General features: G+C 53.7%; 1 protein-coding gene across 1 annotated transcript; it reads left to right on the top strand.

Moving 5' to 3' along the window:
- The first annotated feature begins 11111 nt into the window (after positions 1 to 11111).
- LOC134509535 (olfactory receptor 14A16-like) lies at positions 11112 to 11993 on the top strand. Its single transcript, XM_063322077.1, has one exon. It carries the CDS (start codon positions 11112 to 11114, stop codon positions 11991 to 11993), a length of 882 nt encoding a protein of 293 aa, XP_063178147.1.
- The last annotated feature ends 261 nt before the right edge of the window (positions 11994 to 12254 follow it).

The following is a 12254-nucleotide window of genomic DNA, read 5'->3' as shown; positions in this document are numbered from 1 at the left end:
GGCTGCCACGGTGCCGGGCACTGAGCATCCGCGTACCCCGTCCCACAGGCAGCCGCCAGCCGAGGTCAAGTACCCCACCGTGCCGCGGAGCTGCGGGGGCCGCCACACTGTCACCACCCCGCTGCAGCGCCGCCAGGGCCTCCAGCTCCCCCGGCGCCTCCAGCCGCTCCTGCTCCCCAACAAGGTAGGGATGACAAAGGTAGGGATACGGCGGGGGCCACTGAGGCCGAGCCTCTGCGGGGGCGGGGGGGGCATCTGTGCCTCAGTTTCCCCAGGGAGAGCTGGCCGTGGGAGGGTTGCCGAGGGATGCCGAGTTCGGCCCCGTGGCTCAGCCAGCCCGCTCTCTCATTCCCAGTGCAACGTGGTGGACCTGTTGGCAAAGGACGGCTGCATGTCCAGGGAGCAGCTGGACAGTCCCGTGCTCACGGACAAAGAGGGTACGGCCGGGGCTGGCTTGGGGAGAGGATCCCATGGGTGTGAAGGGGCAGCGGGGAGGGCAGGGCACCCACGAGGTGCTGGGTTTTCCCCACCCGTGTCCCCCCCAGTGCCCCCACCCCAGCTCACTCTGCTCTCTCCTGCCACCCCTGCTGCCTGACAGGGCCAGCACAGCACCAGCCCGGGCTGCACAAGGCAGCGGAGAGCAAGAGCGACTCGTCCGACTGCCACCTCCCTCACGCACCAAGGCCCCCGCGGGACAGACCCAGGAGCCGGGCAGCTGGGCAGGGACAGCTGCTCTCCAGAAAGTGATTTCTTATTTAACTAATAAAAAGCCCTTGATGTTATTTTGTGTTGGGTTTTTTTTCCCTTTGTTTTGGCCATGAACGGCGGTCACAGGGACAGAGGGGGCATCCCCTTGACAAATCACAGCCCCCAGTTCCGCTCTCCCCCCTCAGAGCCCAGTGGGAAATACAGCAGGCAGTGGGCTTGTGGGCTCCTGTCGCCTCTGCGCGGGAGTTCTGCTCTGGGCTTCCCTGGGATGGTGACGCAGCTTTCTGCCATTGGGAGCCACGATGCAGATTTCAAGCGCTGTCATGGAACGGCCCTGGCTGCAGTGCTGCGCCTGCCAAGTGAGCGCCTCCGACGCACAGGAACACCAGGAGCGACACAACACACTCCCTTTTACATGGCACGGTCATTTATGATCAAAGCGCAACAAATTGCTGCTCCTGAGCACTGCAGCACAGTTTGTATACGTGCAAACCAAGAGGTGCCCAGGCAGCTCATCGTGCTGGCCCTGTTCTTGCTCCAGATGCACCAGGAAGGGACGCCTCAGCCCTAACAAGAGGCAGCAGCCACCAGCTGTGCATTCACTGTTGGCAACGTTGAGAGAGCCACCCCCACTCTTCTAGAAGCTGACACACGCACCGCTGGCATCTTACAGACGCGCAGTTAGTCCAGAGTGCTTCCAGGGTGTTCGGGGACAGCAGTTCAGTGTTCAGCTACAGCAGAGCAGAGCGGGAAGAAAAGCAGAGCCAAGTATCAGCTGCTCATTCCCAGGAAGGCCTGGGTCGCTACACACTCCTGGGTAAATTCCTGTGCGAGACACTGAAGCTCGTACAGAAGCTCTGCAGTCACACCCAAAATTGTTACTTTTCTGACTTAAAGATCCATTTCTTTCTAGACGATATAGCCAGAAAGCAGGGGAAAGAGGAGGTGAGGTATTGATTCCGAAGGTGTGCAAAAGCACTTCTTTGTCAGCGATGGAATAAAAGGACACGGTCTTCTTTTGTAGCTCCAGCAAAACTCCAACCTTCAACGGTTTATCCTTGCAGAATAACGTTTCTTGATCTCTGTGCCACGCTGACAGCTGCTCTTTGGGACCTAGCCATTCTGCACACCAGGAATGCTCCGCTCTTCCTAATTGGTCCCTTTTTCCAAGAAGTTCATCAGCAACTCCAACAGCCCACCCATCGCTGACCTGGGGAATTACTTCCCAGTAATTACCAGGCTCCAGATTCCTTTCCACATGGACTGAAATCTGCCATCAGCCCCACCATTTCCCAGGCGGTCCTATTGACTAACTCCACCACGATCCAGAGGTTTGCTTTCCTAAAGTTCAAGGTCCCGACTATGCCCTCGTCTGACACGTATCCCTTAGACTGTGAACTCCACCAGTGCGTGGTCACTGCACACCAGGCTGCCTCCAATCTTGACATCCCCAATGAGCTCACTCGCATGGGTGACTCTCAGGTGCAGTATGGCATCCCCTCGGGCAGGGCTGTCTATTTCCTGTCTTAGGAAGTTATCGTCGAGGCACTCCAGGAACCTCCTGGATTGTCTACGGCTCACCGTGTTACTTTTCCAGCGGGTGTCAGGGTGGTTGAAATCCCCCAGCAGGACGAGAGCATTCGAGCGCGATGCCTCCTGTAGCTGCAGGAAGAAGGCTTCATCAGCAGGTTCCCCTTGATCAGGTGGCCTGTAGTAGACACCAACCACCAGGTTCCCCTTGTTGCCTCGGTCTCTAATGCCTACCCATAAGCTTTTGACTTCCTCTTGGCTGCACTTTAGGGACATCTCTTCACACTCTATCCCTTGCTTAACAGAGAGGGCAACACCTCTGCCCCTCCTTCCTCAACAGCTTGTAGCCATTGATAGCCACACTCCAGCCATAGGATTCGTCCCACCAGGTTTCAGTAATGGCCACTAGGTCATAGCTTTCCAGCAGCATGGTAGTTTCCAGCTCCTCCTGTTTGTTACCCATGTTGCGTGCGTTTGTGTAGAGGCACTTCAGCTGGGCTGTTGCCTGTGTTACCTTCTTAGAGGAGATCACCTTGAGGTGTTTCACGCGTGTTTCCATGTTGACTCCAACAACCTCAGAAGCCCCTGGCTCGTCTCTGTAAGACTTTGACTATGATGCAGTGTTCCCAGCATGCCTCCGGGCAATAGCCAAAGGCCCATACTAGTGCCCCGTCCCTCTAACCCTGACGTGTTATCCCACAGCTGGTCACAGACCAGCCTGATACTATCATCCCCCTCCCCCTTCACATCTAGTTTAAAGCCCTGTCGATCAGCCCCACAATCTCTTGAGCAAAGACCCTCTTCCCCCTTTGAGAAAGGTGTCTCCCAGGTGATGCCAACAAGCCCGATGCTGTGTAGGCCATCCCATTGTCAACAAAAATGAAATTGTGGCGGTGACACCAGCCACGGAGCCATGGATTAATAGACTGGATGCGTCTGTTTCTTCCAATGTCACTGCCTGCAACTGGAATGAGTGAGGAAAAAATAACCCGCGTCCCAGATTCCCTCACCAACCTTCCCAAGGCCCTGAAGTCCCCCTTGATTGCTCTTGGTCTGTGAGTCGCAGCTTCCTCTCCACCTACAAGGAAGATCAGTAATGGGTAATAGGCTGAGGACTGTATCAAGCAAAGAGGTTTCCTGGTGATGTCCTTCACCCGGGCTCCAGGAAGACAGCAGACTTCTCTATGAGGAGGATCTACCCGGCATATTGGACCCTCTCATATTACCCGGCATATTCCCTCTCAGGTCTCCAACAAGGAGACCTCCAACAAAGGAGTCACCAACGAGCATAACCCTTCTTTTCTTCCTTGGGGTTGTGGTTGTGATACGGGCTGTACACCATTCTGGTGTACATCTGGTGTACACCCATCATCCACATCCTCATTTGACTGGCCTTCCTCAACCAGAACCTCAGATCTGTTCTTCAGAGGTACCGGGGTGGGGGACATGGTGGGCAAGGAGGGAGTTCGCCTGCTGCCCCGACCATGAATTTCCCTCCATTCACTCTTTTCATTTAGGCTTCTGCCTTCTGCCTGACAGGGCAGGATACAGGGGTCCCTGGATCCCGGTGACTTTCTGATAGGTGCTCCTGCTTCTGTTTCAAGGAGGGCAGAGCCTGGCTCCACCAGTCCTTTTCTTGTTCAGCCTCCCTAATGCTCCTTAACCTTTCGACTTCCTCTCACAGCTCTGACACCAGGCTGAGCAGATGGTTCACCTGTTCACAACGCACACAGCAGCTGTTACAGCTGCCCCGCGTTACCAGTGAAAGGCTCTGGCACCCCCTGCAGCCTGTGACCTGGACGGCTGTATGTTCCTGTGGGAGCTCTCTCTGGGTTCCCACATCCATCCTGGCTAAGGTTGAGAGCACGACCTTCTGCCGGGTGGAGAGCAGAGCTAAACTCCATCCGAGAGGGTGATGACCGCCTTGTTGTGGTGCTCCCAGGTGACGCCCTGGGTGATGCCCATGTGCTGCGTGCTTACTCAGTGCGCAGTGACCAGGTCGCTGTGCTCCCAAAAGGCTTCTTTTATGAGGGGGGAAGTGGTCCCAGCGAGTACGCCTCCTTTAGATCTGCCGCCCGTGCTGCTGGCTCTGCCCACAGCTCCTCAGCAGACCACCCACGAGCTGCTGGTGGGACCACCACCCACGAGGTTTCCGGCACAGGCTGGCCGCTTTTCCTCACTTCAAAAAGCCCCAAAGGAGCCCCTCGCTGGCCCTTTTTGCCATGATTCCCTTCCCCAGTGCGGACTTCCCTGTACAGAGATGGTCACCTCAGCGACTTTCTGTGTGTGCAATTCAGTTTAGAATACTATTGTAAGTCTTGTGGTTGCAAGTGTCTGATTTAATTCAGGAAAGTGTCGTACCTGTCCCGTGAACCTTTCCTTTTTTGAATCTTTAAATATGTCACTGTGGTGGTTATAGCAAATTTTGATAAATCACTTTGAGAACTGGCAAATGATGAAGTATTGTTAGAATCATATGACTTAACCCCGTGTTACTAAATCTGAAATTGGTGCCATCTCAAAGTGGGGCAGGATCCCAAATCAACATTCACAACGAGACTGGACATGAGGAGAAGGAAATGTCCCATGAAGGACACTGCTGTGACTGCTGAGGTCACCCAGAGGGAGCCTGGATCAGCGCAACGCTGGGTGTTCCAAGGACCAGGCAGGGAGGAAGAAGAGCTGTCAGGAAAGGCGAGGAGATGCCCCAGTGGGAGCAAGGGGAGGAAAGAGGTTGGGTGTCCACAGCCCGCAGGTCTTTGTCCCCTTGGCTGTGGCTGTTGTCTTTGCTACCAAGGCCTGAAAGGAGACACCTTAATCTCATGGAACCGGGGCCTCACTGCTTCCTCGCACCCCCCAGGGAGGCCGGGAGGTGTGGTGCCGTTGTCCTTCACTCGGCATTGCCTACCCCACACCTCACTGCCCCAGAAGGAGCCCTGAGCCAGTGTGAGGGACAGGATCCCCCTTCCCAGGGCTGGCCGCTTGGCGGGATAAAATACATCAAGGCTTTACTCAGCATCAGCTCCACCTGCACAGTGCCTTTGCCTCCCTGTAATCACAGCCTCCAGTTGCCTGCTCGAACAAATCCATGGGGAGGCTTGGTCTGTCATGGCCCTCAGTGGGGACAATTAATGCTCCAAGACACTTTGGCGTTTGCTTCGGACTTGAATTCCTGCACAGGTTGTTCAAGCTCCTCCCAGTATCTGGCATTCCTGGGCTCAGCAGCAAATACCCCATGGGGCTCGTTAAAGTGCAGAAAGCCCTAAGGAGCCACAGCTCTTCCATGATTTTCTTCAGGGCTTCTAGCCTGGTACAGCTCAGTGGAGAGGTCTCAGGAGTCTACTTAAAGCGGAAGGTTTCAAGAAGCACTTAATGAAAAGGTAATTTTTCATTTGCAAAGGGCTTTTCATTAGTCTTTTTATTTTTCCAGAGGAAATGCTTGCAGCTTTCTCCAGCTGATACTGAACCAGAGGGTCTCCTAAGGAGGACCAGAGAGGTAGCAACTGCCATCTCCTCGAGGTCCCCCACTCTATGGACAACTTGCCCCCCCACCTCCTCCTCCCCACTGTTTCTCTTGGGGCTGCCTGGGACTTGCATTCTTTTCCTACATCAGACTTGTGCGCTGAGTCTGCAGCTGAATGTTCACAGCTCCTTTGCACCAATTCCTGCCCGATTCCCCCGCAGACTTGGCTGTAAATAGACAAGGGATTCTTATTCAATTTGAACAGCCAGAAGGACAAAATGATACCAATTAATTAAAGAAACCCAATGCATTCCTCCACTATATGCCAAGGCCAAGCCTCCAATAAGCTCCACCTTCCTCAAACCATCAACATAAAAGAAATATGTTGGAGAGATTGATAGGAAGTTCTAAATATACGCACCATTAGTGAGTTGGCTAAAGAGACAGTGTGGCAGATTAAGTAAACTTTGCCTTATTCTTGGCCAAATTTCCATCCCAGAGCCTTGTCACCAACTCATGTCTCTAGTGATGTCCCTGCCCATGTTACATTATGTGCTTGTTAAACAAAAGTTTTCTTCTCCCTTCTCCAGCAAACTCGGGCAAAACTCTTCCTTGGAGACAGTCTCTCCTCAAAGTCCCCTTGCAACCATACGGTGAATTGAGATGCAAGAATAAACTCATTACAGTTCCTTCACGTTAACGAGCTCCCAGGGGAAAGTCACGCAGTGTGGAGGGCCCTGGCAGGAATAAAGAGCCTTGGAGGTTCAGCAGGGTCTGCTGAGGGCTGTGGCTGACGAAGCTGCTTCAGGAAATTGAAGCGTGCCTCCCTGGGGGCTGGTTGGAGCAGAAAACCAGAGGCAGTGATTTCAGGGTGACAAAGAAAGGAGGCAGAGACATCCTCTGTGCTGTAGCCCCCTGGATGTGCCCTGCCAAGCCAAGGGGCCCAGTGCTAATCCCCAGCTCGTTGCAATGGGGATGCTTTTGGTCATCACCACATGAGCTTTCCCTCTGCTCACCACCAGGGCCCATACACGCCGAGTGCCTTCCACACTCTTGCCCCTCAGACTCGGCACGACGCAGCTCCCCCTAAGCCTTTGCCTGGACCCTAACCCTAATCCCTCACCTGCAGCTCTCCTCTGTAGCCCTTCCCTGAACACCAACGCCAAAGCTGAAACCCTCACCACATGCCTCACGCCTAAAGCTGTTAGAGCGGGTCAAGAGATGGATCACCAACAATCATTGGAGGGCCAGAAGACCTCTCCTAGGAAGAAAAACTGAGAGAGCTGATGTTGTTGAGCCTGGAAACAAAAAAGGTCCAAGGAGACCTTCTTATATCCTTTCAGTGTACGGTGGAGGCTTATAAGAGAGAGAGAGAGATTTTACCAGGGCCAGTAATGACAGGACAAGGGGCAACAGCTTTAAACTGAAAGAGGGTCAATTTAGATTGGACATAGGGAAGAAATTTTTCACAATGAGGGTGGTGGGACACTGGAAAAGGTTGCCCAGAGAAGCTGTGGATACCCCATCATTGGCGGTGTTCAGGGTCAGATAGGGCAGGGCTTTGAGCATCCTGATAGAGTCGCAGATGTCCCTAAAAAACGGGGATTGGACTACATGACCTTTAAACGTCCCTTCAAATCCATGGCATGCTGGGACACTATGAGAGCAGATGTGGCCATACCAGTGCTGAGTCAAGGGGGACAATAACTGCCCTTTTCTGGGTGTCCACGGCCCTTCTAACACCACCCCATATCCAGCTGGCCTTAATGGTGCTGAGCCTTTACCAGAGGCTCACATGGCATCCCTCAAAATGCCCAGGCCCCTCTCCTCAGACTCACTCCTCACCTCGTCCTCTCCCACTTTGCCACTTCTCCTTGAAAAACTTGAGGAGGTTTCTGTTGGCCACGTCCCCAGGTGTCTCAAGGTCCCTGCGCACTGAAGCTCCAGAACATCAGCATTTAAATTGCATGTGCAGATGGCTCATGCTGAGTCGTGGTTCCTGTAACAAGACAACTTGAGTAGCTGTACGACAGCAGAGGTAAGAAAAGGGGTTACTAGTGTCATGGATGACATGAGGAGGGTGGAAAGTGCCACTGCCACCATCTCAGAAACACCAAGGGAAGGGCCAACAAGGAAACGGTGAAAAAGAGTTGGCTCTTTGTATGGGATGCGATGAGGATGATCCAAGAGAAGAACTTGACAGTGGAAAAAGAGTGGAAAAGGGCATGAAATCAGAAGAGAAACATCAAATTGCCTTGGTTGGGAGGGACCTTTCAGATCACCTAGTCCAACCATCAACCTAACTCTGACAAAAGCCATCACTAAACCATAGCTCTAAGCACTATGTCTGCCCGTCTTTTAAATACCTCCACGGATGGTGCCTCAACCACCTCCCTGTGCAGCCTGTTCCAATGCTTAATAACCCCTTCAGTTTAAAAACTTTTCCTAATATCCTGTATAAACCTCCCGTCACACAACTAGAGGCCGTTTCCTCTTGTCCTATAGCCTCTTACTTGGAGAAACAGACCGAGCCCCATCTCTCTGCAACCTCCTTTCAGGGAGTTAGAGAGTTAGAAGGTCTCCCCTCAGCCTCCTTTTCTCCAGGCTCAACAAGCCCAACTTCCTCAGCCACTCCTCATAAGATTTATCCTCCAGATCCCTCACCAGCTCCGTTGCCCTTCTCTGGACCTGCTCCAGCACCTACGTGTCTTTTTTTGTGGTGAGGGGCCCAAAACTGGACACAGTACTCCAGGTGGGGCCTCACCAGTGCCAAGTACAGGGGGACGATCACTTCCCTACTCCTGCTCACCACACTGTTCCTGATACAGGACAAAATTGGGTTGGCCTTCTTGGCCACCTGGGCACACTGCTGGCTCATATTCAGCCGGCAGTTGACCAACACCCCCAGGTTCTTTCCTGCGGGGCAGCTCTCCAGCCACTCCTCCCCAGGCTTGCAACGCTGCATGGGGTTGGTGTGACCCAAGTGCAGGACCCGGCACTTGGACCTGTTGAACCTCATACCACTGGCCTTGGCCCATCGATCCAGCCTCTCCACATCCCTCTGCAATGTGTTCCTACCCTCAAGCAGATCGACACTCCCACCTAAATTGGTGTCATCTGCAAACTTACTGAGGGTGCACTCAATCCCCTCGTCCAGATCACTGAAAAAGATCTTAAAGTGAACTGGCCCCAATACCAAGCCCAGGGGAACAAGCATCAGGGTGACCTTCTGCACACAAACATTAACAGCTGACCAAAGGGAGCTTGAGTCCAGGGGCAGCTGGAGAAACGCTGGGATTTGGCCAACAGAAATTCTTGAAGTCTTTCAAGGAGAAGTGTCCAGTCCTGCATCCCGGGGAAGAATAACCCCAATGCAGCAGGACAGGCTGGGACCTGATGTGCTGAGCAGGGACCCTGCGGAGACGGGGCTGGGCACCCTGAGGGACGCCTCATGAGCCAGTGGTGCACGCTCACTATGAACAAGGCCGGCTGCCTACGGGGCTGCAGGAGGAGGAGCGTGTGCCCCCCAGGCAACTTGAGTCACCTTCCCCTTTGACTCAGCACTGCTGTGGCCCAACGCACACAGCTGTGTCCCAGCGTGCGGCTCCCCATTTTGGAGAAGTGGAGAGGACCTGGAGAGTGTCCAGAGGAGGTCTGCCAAGATGGGCTTTAGGGCCCAGTGCACGTGCGCTTGGTGGAGAGGCTGAGGGACCTGGGCTTCTCTGGCCCAGTGGCAGGGAGGCTCTGGGCACTATTGGAATGGCCTGAACCTGGTTGAAGGGTTGTTTCAGAGACAATGGAGCTTTTCTTTGGTGGGAAACAGCAGGAGAAAGAAAAAATGCAACAAAGGGCACCTTGGGAGGTGGAGACTGGACACCAGGAGAAAGAAATGCCACTGCAAGGGCAGTGCTGTGCTGCAACAGATCACCCAGAGGGAGTCGGGATCAGCCCAAGGCATTGTGTTTCAGGAACAGCCAAGGACGATGGAGAGAGATGAGTAAAGGCAGTGAGACGCTGAGGGGAGAGGAAGACGGGGAAGCAGGGGGTTGTCTGCAGCCTGCAGGGGAAGAGGAGCAGATGTGGGACACCATAGCACAGCCAGGGGTGCAGACGATCAAGGGAGTTGGCAAGGCTGAAAGCCCCCAGCAGTGCTTATGTCTTTCTCCTCTTGGCTGTGGCTGTTGTCTGTGCCACCAAGGCTACCAGAAGACACCTTATCCTTACAGCACTAGGGCCTTAGCGCCTCCTCTTCCCCACCCGGGAGCCGTCATTCTGTCTTTCTGCCCTTGGCATTGCACGTCCTCCCATCACAATGCCCCAGGAAGAGCCCTGAGCTGTGCTTGTGGGGCAGGATCTCCCTTCCCAGGGGCTGGAGGCCAGGGCTTGGCCCTTTGCCTTCCTCTCACACATTCAGCATTAGCCAGCGTCAGAGACACCTCTCCATTGCCTTTGCCTACCTGCCCTCACTGCCTCCAGTTCTCCCTCGAACGAGCCCCCAGGAGCCTTTGGCAGTAATGGCCCTCAGTGGGACCCATTAACGCTCCAAGAAACTTTGGAGTTTGCAGCTGACGTTGACTTCTGGAGAGGTTTCATCAGCTTCCCCTGTGTCTGAGCTTCATGGACTCAGCACCAAAACCACCAGAGAGGGCATTAAAATGCCTTGAGCTGGTCCTCTGCCACTAAACTGTTCCAGGCACCTGGGATGGAGGAAACTCATGGCAAAGAGCTCCTCTGCAAAGCGGGAGAGGAGACGAGCAGGCAGAGAGAGGTTAAAGGCAGCTGGGAGTGGGAGGACACTGAGAGCTCACAGAGAGAGAAATCTTCACAGCCCTCGACACGGTAAGTCTCTGGGTACAGGGCAATGCCGCTGCAGTTCCTGCAGGGATCTCCTAAAGCTCTCATAGCCCAAAACCTATGGGATCTCTCTCCTGTGTAGAGCAGGAGGACACGCCCAAGATCAGAGATTCTCTGCTGCACCATCAGACGGAGCAGACATTTCACAGGGACTTTTCCAGAAGCACCTCAAGGCAAGCGCTACCTGGGAGTTGTCCTGGTTTCAGCTGGGAGAGAGTTCATTTTCCTCCTAGAAGCTGCTGTGTTTTGGATTTAGTATGAGACTAATGATGATGAGACATTTTGGTTGAGTTGTTGCTAAGTAGTGTGTATGTTAAGTCAAGGACTTTTTCAGTTTCCCGTAGAAAACGAGAGGGAGCAGAGGCAGGACAAGCTGGGCATAGGAATATTCCATACCACAGACGTCATGCTCAGTATAGAAATGGGCGTTGGCTGGGCGGCAGGAATCCGTGTTTGGGTTTGGAAGGCAGGCAATGGGAAGAGATTTGCTCAGAGCTGTCCTGACTTGTGAGTGTGCTTTCCTCCTTTGGCAGTACCTCGGGAACAAAGGGATCCGATGTCCAACGGCAGCTCCATCACCCACTTCCTCCTGCTGGCATTCGCAGACACGCGGGAGCTGCAGCTCTTGCACTTCTGCCTCTTCCTGGGCATCTACCTGGCTGCCCTCCTGGGCAATGGCCTCATCATCACTGCCGTAGCCTGTGACCACCGCCTCCACACCCCCATGTACTTCTTCCTCCTCAACCTCGCCCTCCTCGACCTGGGCTGCATCTCCACCACTCTGCCCAAAGCCATGGCCAACTCCCTCTGGGACACCAGGGCCATCTCCTTCTCGGGATGTGTTACACAAGTCTTCCTGTTTGTCACCTTGATGTCAGCAGAGTTTTATCTTCTGACAGTCATGGCCTATGACCACTACGTTGCCATCTGCAAACCCCTGCGCTATGGGTCCCTCCTGGGCAGCAGAGCTTGTGTCCACATGGCAGCAGCTGCCTGGGGCAGTGGCTTTCTCTATGCTGTGCTGCACACAGCTAATACATTTTCAATACCTCTCTGCCAAGGCAATGGCCTAAACCAATTCTTTTGTGAAATCGCCCAGATCCTCAAGCTCTCCTGCTCAGACTCAGGCTACCTCAAGGAAGCTGGGCTTATTCTACTCAGTGCCTGTTTAGTCTTTGCATGTTTTGTTTTCATTGTGCTGTCCTATGTGCAGATCTTCAGGGCTGTGCTGAGGATGCCCTCGCAGCAGGGACAGCACAAAGCCTTTTCCACCTGCCTCCCTCACCTGGCCGTGGTCTCCTTATTTGTCAGCACTGGCATATTTGCCCACCTGAAGCCCCCCTCCATCTCCTCTCCATTTCTAGACCTAGTGGTGTCACTGCTGTACTCGGTGGTGCCTCCAGCAGTGAACCCCCTCATCTACAGCATGAGGAACTAGGAGCTCAAGGGTGCCCTGAGGAAACAGATCCAATGGATCCTGCACCATCAACAGTAATTTTCTTCCCCTTTCTTTCATAGTGTTCAAATCACGTTTCAGAGAAATCTCGGCTTTTTTTTTTTTCCTGATAATCATACTTAGAGGTAATTGCTTGGGATCATAGCACTTCTCTTCAGGCTCTTTGCTGTTGTGTCTCATCCTTGAAGAACCATGTGTCACCTCTTTCCTCCCTAAGAGCATCTCTGCAAGAAAAGGGGATCT

This window comes from Chroicocephalus ridibundus, unplaced genomic scaffold (genome assembly GCF_963924245.1).
Source record: "Chroicocephalus ridibundus unplaced genomic scaffold, bChrRid1.1 SCAFFOLD_105, whole genome shotgun sequence".
Taxonomy (NCBI): domain Eukaryota; kingdom Metazoa; phylum Chordata; class Aves; order Charadriiformes; family Laridae; genus Chroicocephalus; species Chroicocephalus ridibundus.
This window is presented reverse-complemented; position numbering and strand designations above follow the sequence as displayed.

Bases quoted from the DNA above. Each gene is read 5' to 3' on its own strand.
- LOC134509535 (XM_063322077.1), top strand. From the start codon at position 11,112: ATGTCCAACGGCAGCTCCATCACCCACTTCCTCCTGCTGGCATTCGCA.